At 49.5% G+C, this 18,852-nt stretch overlaps 1 protein-coding gene across 1 annotated transcript; it reads right to left on the bottom strand.

Annotated features, from left to right (window-relative positions):
- Window positions 1-1,357: 1,357 nt before the first annotated feature.
- On the bottom strand, window positions 1,358-3,277 carry LOC117840710 (arogenate dehydratase 1). Its single transcript, XM_034721233.2, has one exon. It carries the CDS (start codon window positions 2,978-2,980, stop codon window positions 1,769-1,771), a length of 1,212 nt encoding a protein of 403 aa, XP_034577124.1. The 5' UTR covers window positions 2,981-3,277; the 3' UTR covers window positions 1,358-1,768.
- Window positions 3,278-18,852: the final 15,575 nt, after the last annotated feature.

The raw sequence follows: 18,852 nt of genomic DNA, 5'->3' as shown, positions 1-18,852 counted from the left end.
TCCGCCACTTCGCTTCCAGGTCCGCCCCTCACCTTGGCCCCCTTCTTTTCCGCCATTTTTTCACGGCGCAGGCGGCTGCACAGGCATCTGCATCGCCGGCGATCGATTTCCTCCACCGCTCCACTTCCAGGTCCGCCCCTCCCCCCACCTTGACCCCTCCTCCACCCTATTTTCCTGGCGCAGGGCGGCTACACGGGCATCTTGTCCCGATGCTACTCAGCACGGCTAGGGTTTGGTCTTGTGCGTGCATACAGTGTAATATTCCGCCTCTTGCCCTGTTACGGCAAATAGTTCTCGGCAAATAGTTCTCCAACAATCAATCGCAAAATAGTTTACTGATTCTCGCGTGAAGCACACAAGATTGGTTCCCTGATCCCTGCACGGAGCCCTACTTGGGATTCCGAAACTCAAAGGGTGTTTGGATCTTTAGTCCGGACTAAAATTCATGTCACATCGAATATTCAGAGGCTAATTAGGAGGACTAAACATGAGCTAATTATAAAACTAATTAGAGGCTAATTCACGAGATGAATCTATTAAGCCTAAGTACTCCATCATTAACACATATTTATTGTAGCATCACATTATCAAATCATGGACTAATTAGGCTTAATAGATTCGTCTCGCAAATTAGTCTCCATCTGCGTAATTGGTTTTGTAATTAATCTATGTTTAATACTTCTAATTAGTATTTGAATATTCGATGTGACAGGAATTTTAGGAGGACCCCCCTCAGATTCATCGACCCTGTAGATTTGGAGAAGAGAATGATTCAGAATTGCCGGCTAGACTGCAAATTAAGTATTAACTCCAGTCCAGATCAACTACCAAGGGCCTGTTTGATACTTCGTGTTAAAGTTTAACAAGTGTTAAATTTTTAACACTCTCAAATGGAGTGCTAAAGTTTAACACATTGGGGTGTTTGGATGGTGTGTTAAACTTTAACACCTTTGGTGGGAAATGACTCCATTGCCCCCTCAATTATGGCCGGCGGAGAGAGAGGGAGGAGAGAGAAAGTGGCAATGGTGGAAAAAAGTGAAGAGGGGACCACTTTTAACAAGTTTAACAACTTTTAACACCCCTTGAGGTGTTTATGAAATTAGGGACACATGTGTTTGGGAGGCAATGTGATAAAAATGCGTTAAAAGTGGGGTGTTAAATTTTAACACCTCTTATCAAACAGGGCCTAAAATCATTAGTCTAGTACTACAGTCGAGATCCCTTCTACTCCAGTCCGGATCGGCTGGAGTACTCGCTACGCAATTAAGCGTTGACGCGTGGAGCTCGTGGAGAGTTAGCAGTGAGCTCATACCCAAACAAGCAGAGGATGAAGACACTGCTCGGTTACAAAGTTCAGTGCTGAAAACATTGCAAGATGGATATTGTGAGATCCTAAGCTGCGACATACAAAACTGAAAGCTTGCGCCGAAATCTAGACAACAAGATTACAAACGATCCGGTCATGATCAACAAGACATCTTAGTACAAACACACCCTTCAGCTGGCATCATCATCACCAAGCTTCAACCTATCCACACACAAAGACACAGCTAACATAATCCAGCAGCAATAGGAAGATTCTTATTGCATCTGTACAAGAATTACGCAGCAGCAGCAGCAAGCAGAGGAACTTAATCTCGCTAAAGCTAGTTTCTGAATGCTAGTAGACCTGATAGCTTCGCCCAATTATAGCAGCGAAATTGCGGCAGACTTGCTAGATTCCAACTGTCCTGGTTCGCACCATCACGATCCTGCCTTCCTCTCCTTCTCATTGCAGGTCGTAGACGGTGGAATCGGCGGCGTAGCAGCCGAGCACGCGCACGAACACGGCGAACTTCTCGATCTCCTGGATGGCCTCGCGGACGCGCGGGTCGTGGGCGGCGCCCGCGCAGTCCACGTAGAGGACGTGCGGGAACGCGCGCAGCGTCGGCGCGCCCCGGGCGCTCGTGTCCAGGATCATCACCGGCGGGCGGGCACCCGCACCGGCGGCGGCGGGGGCGGCGGCGCCGTCGTTGTTGATGACCTCCAGCTTGGTGAGGTTGATGTTGCGGGAGGAGAAGGCGGAGAGCACCTTGAGCAGCACCATCATGGAGCCGCCCCGGTGCGCGACCACCATGCTGGTCTTGGCGTCGGCGTCCACGGGGAGCGCCACGGGCGGCGGCGGCCTGGAGAGGAGCAGGAACCGCGTGACGTTCCAGGACTCGTCCTGGAGCCCGTGCGCGAGCACGTCGAGGCCGTACAGGTCGGCGGCGCGCGGGCTGGCGATGGCGGCGGTGTCGAGCATCCGGTTGGAGCGCAGCATCTCGACGGCGCCCGCGGTGTCCTCGACGGGCTCGCGGTCCACCCCGAGGCGCGCCAGCGCGCGGCCGCAGTGCGCGAGCGCCATCGGGTGGCTGATGACGCGGCGGACCTCGGCGGCGCGGACGCCCGGCATGGCGAGGAGGCAGTAGTGCACGAAGAGGTTGATCTCCTGCGCCACCACCAGGTCGTGCCGCAGCAGCAGGTCGTAGTTCCGCAGCGCGGTGCCCTCCATGGTGGACTCCACGGGGAGAATGGCGCGGTCGGCGCCGCCGCGCTCCACGGCCGCCAGCGCGTCCGCGAACGCTCGGCACGGGACCGTGTCGCACCCTGGCAGCGCCGTCTTGGCCGCGAACTCGCTGTACGCGCCCGGCGCGCCCTGGAACGCCACGCGGAGCCCGGTGCCGTCCTGGCCCCCGCCGCCCGTGCTCACCGTGAGGTGGATCCGGTCCGCATGGCCGTTCACGCCCTTCTTGCCGTTGACGCCGTTCACGCCCTTCTTGCCGTTCACGCCGTTGATGCGCGCCTTGCCGTTGGGCGCCGGCTTCTCGGGCGGCGCGTGCCCGTTCACGCCGCTGGCCTTGGCCGCGGCGGCGGGGACGAAGGAGGGCCTGTGCCTGGTCCGGCGGGGGTTGGGGAGGAGCAAGAGCTTGGGGAGGTGGAGGGAGGAGGTGTAGGCCATAGAACGCCGCCGCGAAGGTGGGAGGTGGGGATTGGGTGGTGACTGGTGAGGTCGGCGGGCCGCGGGCGGAGGTAGCTTTAGCAAAGAAGAGGGGTGGTGGGCGGAGGCTGTTGACTTTTATAACCCCACCCCCGGCGGTGGCTGGCGTCTCCACTCTGCAGCCAGATTAATGCCGAGCGGCCAAGTGAGCAGGGCGACGGTGCTCCGATCCGGTGGCTTTGCAGCCTATAATTGTCCGGCAACCCGAGTACGGGCCGTTACTCGGACCTTTGGTTCCTTGGCTCCTCGCTGCCTTCGCCTTGGCCGCCGTCTGGTTCGTGTTTACTATGGATGATTGGGAGTGCTTTTGCTTCTAGAAGGTTTGCGTCGTGTTTAGATTACTTGCCATTCCACAAACGGCTTGATTGCAGATTGTCGACGAGGACAAATGGACCTGTCGCTATCACTCGTAAATCTTTAATTTTGTTAGGAGTACTACACTAAACCCCTTTTGTCATCACTAAAAATCCGAACCTGTTGGCTATGCCTTCCGTAGTTTCGTTACCCATGTTCATAGCCTCCACTGACCGCCGCAGCCACGAAAGCTAATTTGTCATTTGCAATTCACCGTTTCAAGCCAAGGATAGGAGGATACAACATCGACCCCTCATCACCAATCCCAGTTACAAAAATCAAATCTATATATATGGTCCTTTCCTTGGCCAAACGTAAGACTGATTCAAAATCTCTAGGACATGTCAAGACAGGAGCTCGTGCAACAAAGCCCACAAAAATTCATGTTTTTTCATGGGCAGATTGCATTTGGAATATTTTCTATCCGAACCTTTTAAAAACCATCAGCTCGTGTTAAATGTGGGATACCATTTTGCCTTGGATACATAAACCAACACAAAGATTTTTTTTTTCTTTTTCAACGACCAACACAAAGGATTAGTACAAGCTAAAACATGCCGGAACCCTGTGCTTAACTGTGGGCAGAACACGGACAGCAGCGTCATTTCCCAACCAACAGCTCCAATCAGTCAGTACAGGCTCTTCAAATCCACAGGCGAGCGAACCGGGCGGCGTCCCGGCGTTCAGACGCTCGTAAATCCGTAGTCCCGGCCGGCGGATGCGCGCTGGTTCCGCGTGATTTGGATGCGTGCCCTTTATGTGAACAGGAGCTCCACGCGAATAAAATCCCCACCTTCCAGGCGCCGGGGCGACATGTTGGTACAGATGGCCAAACAGGCTGTCTGGTCCAGTCCGGCCCGAGCACGGATTGACCGGCACGATTCAGTCCAGATAATAACCGTGCTATGCCGTGCCGACCCATGGGCTGAAGCAGCGATCCAAGCTCGGCACTAAGGGCTATTAGCCGTGCCGACCCGACTCGGTGGCCCGTCGGGCCATGAAGGCCCATCGTGCCCATTCTAGTCTGGCTCAGCTTAAAAAAAATCATTCATAAAATTAAATTTTCGAAGATAAAAATTTAAAGGTATTGTACATGCAAACATTTATACATATATATATTTAGAGGTAATGCAAATACAAACACATATACAAATTACAACTAAACGTACTTAAACGTCACTAAACGTGCCTCCATCGTGCTCTGGCGGGCCGGCTGTTAATCGTGCCAAGCCGGCTGGCCCACAGGCTGACGCAACGATCAAGCCCGGCACTAAGGACGGGCTGGGTCAGCCCGAGCACGACTAAGATCGTACCAGGCTGGGCTGGTACCGGGCCAATCGGGCCGTGGGCTGGTCCACGGGCCTCGTGCCTTATGGTCATCTACACCCTGTCGGTGCTGTGTGATGGCGAGGTGAGGGCTAAGCATGATTTGACAAGTGCTTTTCGGGTCCGTATTGGCTATTAGGGGTAAGCGAGCAGGGCCAGGCGCCCAGGCCAGCTGAAGGTGCTGATAAGCTCTGTGGAGTGAGAGGATCACAGCGTGCTCGGCCCGTCGGCCAGATAAGAACGCTGCGGGTTAACGTCCCGCTGGCCCCGCTGTTGTGACCCTCGTGCCAGGCTGAGTGACAATAAAATGCTCTAGTAGACTGGATCTTCCTCAATTATTTGAGTATGGGGTGGTTGGATCTTTAGTGTAAAGTAAAATTTATATCACATCGAGTATTCGGAAGCTAATTAGGAAGATTAAACATGAGCTAATTATAAAACTAATTATACAGATGAAGGTTAATTTTCGAGACGAATCTATTAAGCCTAATTAATCCATCATTAGCACATGTTTACTGTAGCACCACATTGTCAAATCATGGACTAATTAGACTTAATAGATTCATCTCGCAAATTAGCCTCCATCTGTGCAATTAGTTGTGTAATTAGTCTATATTTAATACTTCTAATTAATTACTAAACATTCGATGACAGGAATTTTATGAGCTACCAAAGAAACAAACGGAACCTATATCCTTATCACAATAAATTCTCAGAGTATCTTTTGACAAATACCTTCCTTTTTTTTTCTTCTCCTCCCCAGTGATTTACCAACAGCTTGTGCTAATTGATTGAAATCATCTTTAACGAACTAAAAATTGAAAAAAAAGGATAAGGTGTGTATGCACACGTGGTTGCGGGAAATATCTGATGAATCCATCCCAACTACTACTATGCATTGGTTGCTATTCACAAATATAGTGCAAGTGGGCACATATACACGTGTAAGAACTTCTCTAACAGACCTAAAGTGTAATACCAAAAGATGACAAGTGATTGTGACTTTTGCGAAAGATCACTATCGATAGGCAATAGGGGACTACCGAGGCAATGGCCACACTATACTACCAATTTGTTGGACTACTAGGTAGCACGTGGTTGATAGGTAATATGTCGCTCTTTTGCGAAAGATTACTACTAGGCGACACTATCAAATAAGTTTGATAAGGCCCCGTTTGAATACCTCGTGCTAAAGTTTAGCACATGTCACATCGGATGTTTGGATGCTCATTAGAAGTATTAAACATAGGCTAATTAAAAAACTAATTGCACAGATGGAGTCTAATTCGCGAGACGAATCTATTAAGTCTAATTAGTCCATGATTTGACAATGTGATGCTACAGTAACCATTTGCTAATGATGGATTAATTAGGTTTAATAGATTCGTCTCGCGAATTAGCACAGGGTTATACAATTAGTTTTATAATTAGCTCATATTTAGTCCTTTTAATTAGTATCCGAACATCCAATGTGATACTGCTAAAGTTTAGCACCTAGTATCAAACACCCTCTAAATTCTCATAGTATCTTTTGGCATCTCTCTCACACACTTTGCGGCTTGTGATTATCGGCTTTGAGCCAATTGAATGAACAATTGTTACTAGTCGCTTGTGGTTTGAGATCCATGACAGAGCGAGAAAGTAAAGTCACCCACGGAAAAACCAACATCACAACAATATCTGCATTACACTTCCTTATCAGGGATTGTATGTCCCGTCTCAACTCTCGTGATGGGTGTATTAAGGTCCTTCGTATTAAAATTTAACACCCCTTTTTAACACTTTTTAACACTTTCCTATCCAAACACTTGTGTTAAAAGTGAGGTGTTAAAGTTTAACACCCCATTTTTCATAAACACATGGAAGGGGTGTTAAAACTTGCTAAAGGTGTTAAAAGTGGTCCCCTAGTCCACTTTTTCCCAGGTTACCCCTCTCTCTCTCCTCCCCGCCACCAACGCCGGCCTCCTCCTCCGCCTCATCCTCTCCGCCTGGCCGGATCCACCGCGCCGCCCTCCCCCTCCTCTGCCGCGCCGCCCTCCCCCTTCCTCCGCCGCGCCGCCACGGATCCCCCTCCTCGGCGACGGGTGCGGGAGGCGGCTTCGGCGGGAGTAGGCGCGGGCGCGGAGAGCGGCTCCGAGCGGCCGCGCGGGAGAGCCAGCGAGCGGCTTCTCCTTCACCACCGTCGGCCCCTAAGTGCGGCTCCTCCGTCCCCGGTCCTCTCCTCCGCCGTCAAGGCCCGCGCAAGATCTCCGCCTAGGGAGGTTGGAGACCTGGGAGAAGGAGACGAATCCCTCGGCGGATGCGTCGTCCTCGGGGGACACATCGAGCAGGCTGCGGCGCTTGACGCAGGTGACGTGGCCGCTGACGATGTAGACCTTGAAAATGACGCCGCAAGTCTCCTGGATGCCGGAGGCATCGATGTTGAGGCGGCCGCCGTCGTTGAAGTCGCCGAGCTGCAGCACCTCCGCGGGCGGCTCGACAAGGAGCCCCACGGTCGAGATGAGCGAGGAGATGAGGAACAGCATGGGAAAGGGTAGTGTGCAAGAGGAAGGACAATATTGTCATTTCTCATATAACGTGTTAAAGTTTAACAAATTATCCAAACACCTTAAGATGCTAAAGTTTAACACCTCATTTGAGGGTGTTAAAGTTCTGTTAAACTTTAACACCCTTTTCCCAAACAGACCCTAATTACTTTGACTACATGTATACGTGTTTGTACGCACATGGTTGTGGGAAGTATAGTGTTTACAAGTATACTGCAAGTGGACATATATGCTCCTATAAAAACTCTTATATCGAAAATAAGGTGCACCAAAACGTCACAAGTGATTGCCACTCTTCGGCGAATGATTACTCTTGAAAGGCAATTAGGTGCCCCCTAAGGCAACGGCCACGCTCGATCTACTACCGATGTGTTGGACTACTGGGTGGCACGTGGTCCGACCAAACAACAATTTGTTAAAGTTAACACCGTCAGTCCGGCACACATTCAAATCAGAATTTTTTTCAGTACTAATCTCAGGCATGACACAGTATAATAAGCCAGGTGCTTTCACACTGGATAACCCAAACCTACGGCAGTCAACTGAAGTCAAATCTATTATATCGCCATTGGCGACTTGGCGTTGCCCCCACCCCCACAAGAAAAACAGCGTAGCAACTAGTACTATCAAGTCAGCAATGGTGGGCGATGATAAGACGAGGTCGGCGTCATCAGCAAGTGTAAATTTCCGGTAAAAAAACAGTAAAGCAGGTGGAAATTTCGCACCGCACGGACGCTGCACGGCTCTAATAATGGGATGGCTGCCCCTAGCGGGAATAGACTAGATGCAGGTCACGGCAGTCGGCAGGCATCAGCATCAGCCATCAGCTGAAGCCTCAAGCCGGCAGGAACGCGGACGCCTGCAGACTGCCCGAGATCTCATTAGAGCACCGTGGTCCTCGAGGAAGAAGAAGCTCGGTGGCAACGAGCCGAAACTTGTAAAGCTCAGCGACATGCACATGTGCATATCTCTGTTATGTAAGCCGTAACGTAACGTTTATTGTGGAGGAAGGACATTCTAGGCTTCACGAACGCCCGCGTCGCTCTCCTGGACGACTCGGGGGCGACCCGAGCCTCGCCGCCGAGCTCCCTCAAACCCTAGTCGGGGGGCTGCCGCCGACAGTGATAGTGGCGGCCCGCGGCGACACCGAAGTTGGTGTCCGTGTCGCCACCCTCTCCCCTCCTCTTCTTCTCTCCCTCTCTCACCGTACCTAACCTCGGTCGCTTGGTTGCTTTTGCTGCCGTCGTTGCCACCGGCGTGTGTCGCTGACGGGTCCGGCATCGCTGCCACCGGCGCGGATCTGCCCTCCTCGGGTCGCCTTGCGCCCGTAGTTGACCGCTAGCTGTCTTCCACTGGAGGGCTTGGGTGTCGCTGGATACACCGTCCCGGGGCTCAGATCCGCGCATCCCAAGCTAGGAGGGCCTGCTTCCACCGTCAGTCATCCTCCTCCTTGGTCACCGGGGCAGCCTTGGGTGCCGGCACCGGTGACTGGATCCGCCTCCCTACGACTCGGATTCGTGCCTCCTAGCTTGGGCCCCTGACGCAATGGCTCCTCCTTGTCTTGCTCCGCTGCCATGTCGTCTCGTCTCGGTGTGGGATGGGACAGGGCGACCTGCGCCTCGCCAAGGGTTCGCTCGTTTGGCTGCCGCCTTCCACTGCGCGCCACCAGTCGGAGGAGGAGCAGAAGATGCACATACTACCGGGGGAGGGCCCTTCCCCACATCTCCCTCTTCCCTACTGGCCCCCACCGAGGTCGTTGTCGCACCCCCACCGGTTGTCGCCGGCCGTCGGATCCGCATGCCACCAGTCGCCAGTCGAGACTCGGGAGTCGCAAGGGCTGCCGGTCATCGCCGTGCCCAGATCCGCGCTTTGGGGCCTCGGTGGTGGCGTCTGGCGAGCTCGGCTGCTGCCACTGCTGTAGGCCACCACTATTCCTCCTTGGTGTGTGGCGGTGGCTCTGGAAGGTTGGTGGCGTGCTCGGGGGGTGGGGGCAAGGAGAAAATCTCTGCTTGCTTGCAGCAGATGACGGCGATGCCCTCAGACGCTGTTTACCTCCTTGGAAGCATCATTCTTCTGCCTCTCCCTCCTCCTGCACCTGCAAGCTTCCTGGGGGTAAACCCTGACTGTGTAGGTCGGGCGACGGCGGCGATAGTGGCGTCGTATCTCTCCCTGGAGGTGTCATCTTGGAAGTTCACGCCAGTTTGCAGTTGTCGTGGTGGTGGTCATCGTCAACTCTCCACGGGGAAAATTTTCTTCTGTGCCTGCCTTCGTTTTGAATTGTCCATTATCACCTTGGTTGCCTGGATTGCTATCTTCTGGCAAACTCTTTGCCGCCCTGTCGTGCTGTTGGTGCTTCCTATGGGTGGATGCTTCGCCGCTCAGGTTGTGGTCGTTGGGTGGATGTTTTGCCACCGTTCTTAGTTGAGGTGGATGCTTTGCCACCGTGTGCTTGGGCGGATGCTTTGCCGCCATGATGCTGTTTGGGTGGATACTTCGCCACCACTAGTTGGTCCAGGCGGATGCTTTGCCGCCGTTCATCTACTCTGGCGGATGCTTTGCCGCAGTGGTCGTGTTGTTTGATGGATGTTTTCGCCACCGTTTTGTAGTTCGAGCTTGCTCTCCCTAGGCATCTTTGGCGACGGTGTATCCCTTTTGTAGGTTCAACTCTTAGGGTAGCATTGTTAGGGTGGCGGGATTGGGGGTGTCCTCCCCCGCCCCCCGTGCTTCTTTTACTGTCAGTTTGTTGTGGTTGTTGCTTCGGACGCTTGCTGGCTGTGTCTTTTCTTCAGTGTTTCTCTATTTTTAGTTATTTGTGCTCTTGTGTTTGCCAAGTTCTGTTTGGCTACCTCAAGGTTTGTGCCTGTAATCTGCTTCCTTCTTAATGAAATACGTGCTAAGGCACGGTCGTAAAAAAAAAACATCACCTTTATTTGGCTCCATTTGCAAAAAAAAATCAAGATCTCTATCCCAAATCTAATTGGTGAAGGAGACCGATCGACCTGCAGCGCAAGCGAGTGAGCGACCTACTGGCGGACCGGCCTATTCTGGTGTTCTGATCCTCGCTTGCCGTGGAGAAAAACGAAAAGGATCAGCCAACTTTTGCTCAGGCCACAGGACTCCACTCCAAGAGTCCAGAGCAAGAAGCAACATTTCCTCTTCGCGTTCCACCACCGCTAGAATGATTGCCTTTCTAGGCTTTACTAGCTTTTCCTTTATTCTTCTGCATCGGCAAGAATATTGCATGCATTTATTTTGTCATGTCGGGTGGGAGCCACGCCATGCAACTTTTTCGTTGCTAGGCTGTTTGTCCGGGATGCTTGTTTCCTGACCGCTGAACTTTAGTTCTTATCATATTGAATGTTAATACTAATTAGAAGTATTAAATATAGATTAATTATAAAACTAATTGCACAGATGGAGGCTAATTCACGAAACGATTGCTAATGATGGATTAATTCTTGCAAATTAGTCCAGAACTTCGACAACTAGTTTTATAATTAGCTCATATTTAATTCTCCTAATTAGTATCCGAATATTTGATATGACAAACGCTAAATTTTAACAAGGATTCAAACAAGGCCTTAGCTTATCGTGTGGCACGTTTGTGGGGTGCAGGGGTCGCGTCATTCTCGGTGAACCAGGATCAATAAGTGTCTAATGTTGCCCAAAAGCATTGCGCAAGTGGTCCAAATATGCATGAACCGGCCATATGGAATAAAATATCATTTCTCTTCCCTGACCTCTACTCCCTCCCAGGGCGATGCCACTGCTGGTGCTGCTCCCGCCGTCAGCGCGAATTTGGACGAGGGCCGGCCACCACGAGCTCGGGGAGGGCCGCCTTGGCTCCTGCCACCAGAGCCAAATTCGTGGAAGGAAGTCTGATTAGCGCCAAATCCTGGCTAGCTTGATTAGCGCCAAGAACGAGCTCGATTCGGCCGAAAGAACCTGGATTCGAAGTGAAAAAGCTCGATGGGGCTATTCTCATCGGGTCTAGCGGCTGCCATTCACTAGTAGAGAATTGGCTTTTGATGCGCCCCCTTTTGTCCCGGTTTAAAGTTGGCCCGGAATAAAAGGGGGTGCACCACGGTAGGTAAAAATGGAGGGGAGGGTTAGTCCCGGTTGGTAATTGCAACGGGACTAAAGGCTAGTTCCGGGGCATTGGTGGCGGCACCCTTTTGTCCCGTTTGGAGGCTCCAACCGGGACTAAACTTTCAACCGGGACAAAAGGTGTTCCTTTTTGTCTCGGTTGGAGTTTTTAACCGGGATAAAAACTCATCCCCATTATATATCACGACAGAGGCCTTTCTTCCTCCTCTAGTCCGAGCCAGTCCAGCACATAGACAGAGAGTTGAGCTTCACCTACTCTCCGGTGGTGCCGAAGCAAGGGAGGTGCTGACCGAAGTTTTTTCCCTCATTTTCGTGGGAATTTCACTCAGCCAACATAAGTGTTGTGAAGGTTTGCTACTTCATCCTCGTGTTATGCTTTGATTTATGCTTTGGAGATGGAAAGATTAATTGCTAGAATGTGATGAAGTAGAAAATGGAGAGGTATTTTGAGCTAGAATGTGAGTGAGATTGATGTGTGATATATAGTATGTATTCTTGCAGTGGTTTAAGAATGATGCTACCTTGTCTAGACGGTTTATCTTATCAAATTCAATAAAGTTTTTCAAATCCATACTTGTTGAACTTGCATACCGTATTCATCTCTGCGAGGATGTTTTCCGCTGAGCAGCAACGTATGTCAAGAAGAAGGTTCGATTCTACGAGAAAGAGTGGATACGAACATCATGACCGTGTTCCCTTTTCCGTAGCATCTAACCTCTTTCATGACAAAGTGCGGTGCCGCCCAGTTGAGAACATGCTCGCGAGATGATCACGGTCTTCAAGTTCAACAACTTCTGCAATGCTAAGGAAAGAATTTTTGTACATAGATGGCTTCTGCTACTGGAGGAAGTGGCGATGGTGGGGGCGATCGTGGTTCCTCTTTCGGCAAGGGGAAAATCATAGTTGGCCCTCAGCATAAGCCGAAGAAAATGAGCACGTTGGAAAAAGCAATGCTTCGTTATTTGCAGCAACGTCATGAAGAAGCGGTTGCCGCGGGTCAGGAACCTCCTTTTGATTGGTCGTTATGCTCAAACCTCAGTCCCGGGTGTTTCACGTCCACTTAGTACTACCGTTTCAGGCGGCACAAATAAACCTAAGGATGAGGCTGGGTCAGCGGAACCTTCGTCTTCACAGTCCAAGGATGCTTAAAGTCCTCCTAGATAATAACCAGTGGATGTCTTGTTGTATTGTATCATGTTGTTTGGATCTTTAATTTAAATATGTGTATTCGGACCGGAGCTTGGGGATGAGGAGCCCAGACCGGAGCTTGGGGGAAGAGGAGCCCGGACCGGAGCTTGGGGAAGATGAGGAGGTTCGAGATCGATTTGCTGATGAGGATCTTGGCCTGGCTCATGGGAGGGCGCCACCAGGGAAGGTGGTTGTCGCCCGGATCCTGTCGCGGTGGGAAGAGGTCCTCGGGAGGAAGAGGAACCGCGAGAGGGGAGGTAGGGGCGGTTAGGCTGTTTTAGTGATTTCGGGGGTGTTTGGATCTTTAGGAGCTCCTAAAATTCATATCACATCGAATATTCGGAGGTTAATTAGGAGGACTAAATATGAGCTAATTATAAAACTAATTACACAGATGGAGGCTAATTCACGAGACGAATCTATTAAGCCTAATTAATCCATCATTAGCACATGTTTACTGTAGCATCACATTGTCAAATCATGAACTAATTAGGCTTAATAGATTCGTCTCGCCAATTAGTCTCCATCTGTGCAATTGGTTTTGTAATTAGTCTATATTTAATACTCCTAATTAGTATCAAACATTCGATGTGATAGAAATTTTAGGAGGGACTAAAGAAACAAACACTTGCTGGTGGGTCATATTTTCTAGCCCATCAGACCTTAAGCATTGTGGTTCAGGGTGTTTGGATACTCGGTGCTAAACTTTAGCATTGTCACGTCGGATGTTCGATGCTAATTAGAAGGACTAAATATGAGCTAATTATAAAACTATTGTAGAACCCTGTGTTGCGAGACGAATCTATTAAGCCTAATTAATCCATCATTAGCAAATGGTTACTGTAGCACCACAATGTCAAATCATGGACTAATTAGGCTTAATAGATTCATCTCGCGAATTAGACTCCATTTGTGCAATTAGTTTTGTAATTAGCCTAATTAGTATCAAACATCCGATGTGACATGTGCTGGTGTATCCACTAAGCCCAACTGACATGGTACCATCTATTTGGTTAGTCCAAATACCTTTGGTTGCCCTAAGAGATATATGGCCACTTTGCAAATTGCAAGCGGTCACGGATCAGGTCAGGTCAGGGTCCCTGCTGTGTGTCTGTGTCCCTTTTGTCGAGGAGAAAATAGTCATGCACTTTTCTCTTTTCACTTTTGAGTCATTTGAAAAATCAGGTGCACTATCATCATGGTTCAGAGATAATGACACGTTTCTTTCTTATTTATTTCCAAAGGTGGGTGTTTTTAATAGGTTGCGTATTTAGGTTTTTCCTCTCGTTATTACTCTTATTTTTCAAATTATAAGTCATTTTTTCATCACCCGATAAATTTATCTAACTTTAACTAAAAAATTATATTTACATCTACAATATCAAATAGTTACGTGGAGTATCCATAATGAAAGTAGTTTAAAATTGTAGATGTTTGTGTATTTTTCAATAAATTTGGTTAAGATCAAACAATTTGATGTAGGAGAACGTATTGTAATTTTGAACGGAGAAAGTAAGTCACATGAACTTGAGTTATTTGTTGGCATAATCTATTGGCAAGCTTTTCCTTCGTGGCCTTCGGCTAACGAATGGTTGGCTACATGTCCCATAGAGAGACTGAAATAAAAGGCATGTTTGGATCTTTTGCTAGTACTATGTTATCTAAGGGGGTGTTTGTTCCACGGACTAACGTTTAGTTCCTGTCACATCGAATGTTTAGATACTAATTAAGAGTATTAAACATAGACTAATTACAAAACCAATTGTATAGGTGGAGGCTAATTCACGAGATGAATCTATTAAGACTAATTAATTCATGATTAGCACATATTTACTGTAGCATCACATTGTCAAATCATGGACTAATTAGGCTTAATAGATTCGTCTCGCGAATTAGTCTCCATCTGTGCAATTGATTTTATAATTAGCTCATGTTTAGTTCTCCTAATCAATATGACAGCCACTAAACTTTAGTCCGTGGAACCAAACATCCTCTAACTAAGCAAGAAATTGGCATTGACAAGTCGTTTGGATCATTGGATGTGCTGCAAGCTCATAAAGAGCTTGTGGTTTTCAGCTTTTTTTTTTCTCACCACTTAGAGTGAGCTAAATTGGCCCGCCGATGCGAGCATGGATAGTCTAGCCCAGCCAGCAAACAAACGAAACCCGCCCAATTTGGGTATGTATTTTTCTTCATCTAAGAAAATGGGCTGAAGTTGCACAAAAGTCTTCCATGGGCTATGTGCCTATGTGTGATAAGTGGCTCGGGCTCATCAAATTTTGGCCTGCTTACTTGAAGAAACCCAAACTTCAGTTGGCCCGTTCTTTTTAATTTAGGCCCATCACAATCTTGTTGTCTACGATATGTACTAAAATTGTAACTCTATTTTCACCCAAGGATAGAGATATATTAATGATTACTCCCTCCGTCCTCATTATTCATTTAAAAAATTATAGACAAGATAGTACCAATACTAAAAGTTCAAAATACCTCTAATAACTCTTTTAATTGGATGAATTACCAAGTAGAATTAATTACGTATACATATTTGCAGTAATTGTCGGACCTATTAGCCTTCCTTTTACAAACCAAGACTCTAGAGCATTAAAAAAAAGACACGGGATTCTGACCTATTCTAACAGTCACCAATAGCCAACAGTACACACACAAAACTCATTTAAAAAAAGTCATAACACTGAAACTGCTTTGTATCATTTACAAACATCCAGCCTCTGCACATTATAACTTTTTTGCCTTTTTAATTATTTATTTCTCCTTAAATACTCCGATTTCTAAGGTAGTGCCTTTAAAAATTCTTATAAATAGAAAATCTAGATTCATAGGAAATCCAAAACTTTGCAAGAGAAAATATTACCACAAGCTATATATTCCTTTTCGCAGAAAAGCTAGATATTCCTTTATAAATAGTTAATAAAATGCAAATAAGAAAGGGTGGAGATTGAACCTAGAAGAAACATTATATTCATACATGATGCATAACACTATCATATCTTCTCACTACCCGTAGTCCTTCCTGCAATGGTAAAGTAAAGAAATATGTGAATTTGTGGGTTAATAAAATTCAGACAATACTAAAGCATGCTACATCAATAGCATTGCAACTCTACTCCTCGCCAGGCAACTCCCAAAATCGACCAGGACACAACCGTCCTCCTGGTGCCTCACGCTTATACTTTTGTTGCTCTAGCGCTCCAAATATTTAACCTTCATATGAGCCACACTTTCTATTACAACTCACTTCCATAACGAGAACAGTAGTCTCACCAATCTCTTCTATAACGTGTGTATAGATACGCACGTGTGTGTGCGTCTGGTATGAGTGTGGTGTGCGTGGTTGTGTGGTATGTACCCTTAAAAAATCTCATCACCGCAAACAGAACCTCGCGGCAAAGGCGCCTTCCATATATAGGGCCTGTTTGGGAGCACTCCACTCAAAAAAATCAGCTCCATTCCACCAGCTCCACACTTTTCTAGCTCCACTCCAGCAACTCCAGAAAAATATGAAGCTGCTGCACGTGTTTGGCTGGTGGTAGTGCTCCAGTTCCAAAAATATGAGCACTTGTTGTGAATAGCCTATTTTACCCCTTATCAACGGACCCACATATCTGTCTCTCCTCTCTCCACCCTTTCTCTTCCTCCCTGGAGCAACAGAATAATTTTGCTTTACGTTTTCGAACTACATACACTTTCAGTTGCTATCGGCAGGTCTTTCGACAGAAAAGAAATAACAATCGGCAGCGAGACATAGAGACGGACTTGTACTTCACGTATACAGTATGCTATAGGAGTCGTATTTTTGCGCTTCTTTTTTTTATCAGGACGAACATCAGATTTGTCCTGCCATCCACGTTCCAGCTTCAAGTGCGTTTGCACCGGCGGCGGCGTTGAGGCCAAGCGAGCCGTCCTCCAGCCCGAACTCGCACGCCCGGGTCCTCGTCGATCCGCCCGATGGCCACGCTCTGGCTCCACGACCCGACGCCGCTGGGTGCCCTGAGCAGGCCGGCGCGGGAGGCTGCCCTGATGAGCTCCTGTACGTCATCATTGGCCCCGCTACCGACCGGTAGAACTCGTGGCTCTGGGACCGCGGCATCGCCACCAGCCCCACCGGGCCTCCTACTGGCCGCAGCCGCCCGCGCACGCCGCCATCCGGCTCACGTACAGATCCCACGCGCGGACAAGCACGCGGAACGGCGCGCGCGCACCGCCCCAGCACTGCCAGCACTCGCATCTCCCAGCTTGCCGTCGCTGCCGACACCACGACCGCCATGCCCGCCTGTCGGCCGCTCGCGGAATCGATCGATCAAACGGGTTGTTTCGTTGCCGCCCGTGTCGCCGCGCATGACGCCCGCTTCCCACGGGAGCTCGCTCCGGCCGGCCTGCGCGCTGGCCGCGCCGCCGCGGGGGAGCTCGCCCCCGGCCGGCCTGCGCCCCGTGGGAGAAGGAAACGGAGACGACGGAGGAGATAGAAAAATCAGAAACGAACCGGTAACTTGTGTAACAAGTGGCAATGGTGGGTAAATAACCCCAACTCCATAAGGAGGTCTGAAAAGGAGGTTTTTGGAGCACCTCTTGAGGTACTCCATAGAAAACGTGGATCTACCCCCTGCTCCACCTTTTTCCTGGAGCCGGAGTTGCTGGATCTAGACGCGTTTGGCTTCAAAAATTTTGGAGTTGATGGAGTGAAGCAATTTTTTCTGAAGTGGAGTGCTTCCAAACACCCCCGTAGATTCACCACCAGGGCCTCCCGCGCTCCAAGGAAAACAACCAGCAGGTGGTCATGCTGCCGCAGCCCGCAGGTGCTTGACCTCCGGCCAACGCCGTTCTCAGCTTGCCAACCTGGAACCTGCTATGTCAACAAAACGTATGTACATTGACGTCGGCTCAATTGGCAGCACCTCAACACATAAAAAGAATGATTCTGTACGTACTTGCCATTTAATACATGGAGTATTTCCAGTGTTTCAGTTTTTGCTCTCATGAGCTTTGTTTGTGTCACTCATGAATACTGAAGAGCAATACATTGCTTGATTAATAAACAGAGGCAAAAGGGAACAAGCAAGCAGATGAATTAATCAACGTTTTACAATCACACCGACGTTTGAATTTAGATGGGATCCGCAGGGTAGAAGAATAATCTTACCACTGCAAATTAATCAATCAGTCGTAGTGAATATATTACATCGAAATCTTACCCCATGATTGAAATCTCCTGCGAGCTGCCCGCCCAATTTCTTGGACGGCATGTTGCTCCTTGCAACTGCAGGCTGCTAGCAGCACTCAACGCACAGGCACGGAGGAGTATGTCAAATTGTAAAGTGTGCCATCTGCACTGGTGCAGACCTAGGCGGACCCGCGGATCGAGGTGGATCCACGAGAACGTAAGACTGACAGTGCGCTTGGTGCAGTAGATGGACGTACGGTGTTATGGAACGGGAGATTGGTGCGTGCCTGGGCATTCTTTGCATGGAGGTCAAAGCCCGCACACGGGACACGGCGACGACGCTCATGGAAGACGAACCCGCACCCGCACCCGATCCGGATCCAGCGACGGAGCGGGTACCTCGTATGAGGAGGGTTGAAGGGGTAGTGCGAATGGGGATGGTCGGAAGTCAGATGGATGGGCCACGTGCGGCGGGCGTGAATTTGTTCGTGATCGACGCGGACAAGACGCGGGTACGATCAGGAACTTTTTTTTATTTTTAACCCTTTTTTCTTTATTTTTAAAAATAACCTCACCCGGGTCTTATTTGCGCGGTGTGACCCTTTTGGCCGCGCCAGACCGCCTGGCGCGGCAGGAACACGCTGCCGCGCCGCATGTACTGGCGCGGCCGCCCCCTGCCATGCTGGCGCGGCGAGTCGCGGCGCCAGGTGGGCGCTGACGTGGGCGGGCGTTCGCCGCGCCAGCCCGCCTGGCGCGGCAGGGCCTGCACTAGAACCACGCGCCGGCTCCCTTCCTCCTCCCTCCCTCCTTTCTTCCTCCTCCAGACTCACCACACAGCAGCACCTTGCAGCGCCAACCCCCGCCACCCCACCCCCAAATCCACCAAAAATCCGGCGTTTTTGGTGGGGGAAAGTAGTGGAAATCGATCCCTGCTTCGTGTGGAAGGTATTCCCCTACTTATTCTCGTGTTTTACTGTTGCATTTGGTAGATCGGAGGATGTTTAGGTGACTTAGGGTTAGGTTAGTGATTTGAAATTTCAATGAAATGCAATGGTGTTTTGTGTTAGATGATACGTAGTTCATACGCAATTGAGTCTCTGCCCGCGATATTGACGTGTAGAACTTGTTGA

Source organism: Setaria viridis, chromosome 9 (assembly GCF_005286985.2).
Source record: "Setaria viridis chromosome 9, Setaria_viridis_v4.0, whole genome shotgun sequence".
Lineage (NCBI taxonomy): Eukaryota > Viridiplantae > Streptophyta > Magnoliopsida > Poales > Poaceae > Setaria > Setaria viridis.
The sequence above is the reverse complement of the archived record's forward strand: the minus strand, read 5'-3'. Positions and strand labels throughout refer to the sequence as shown.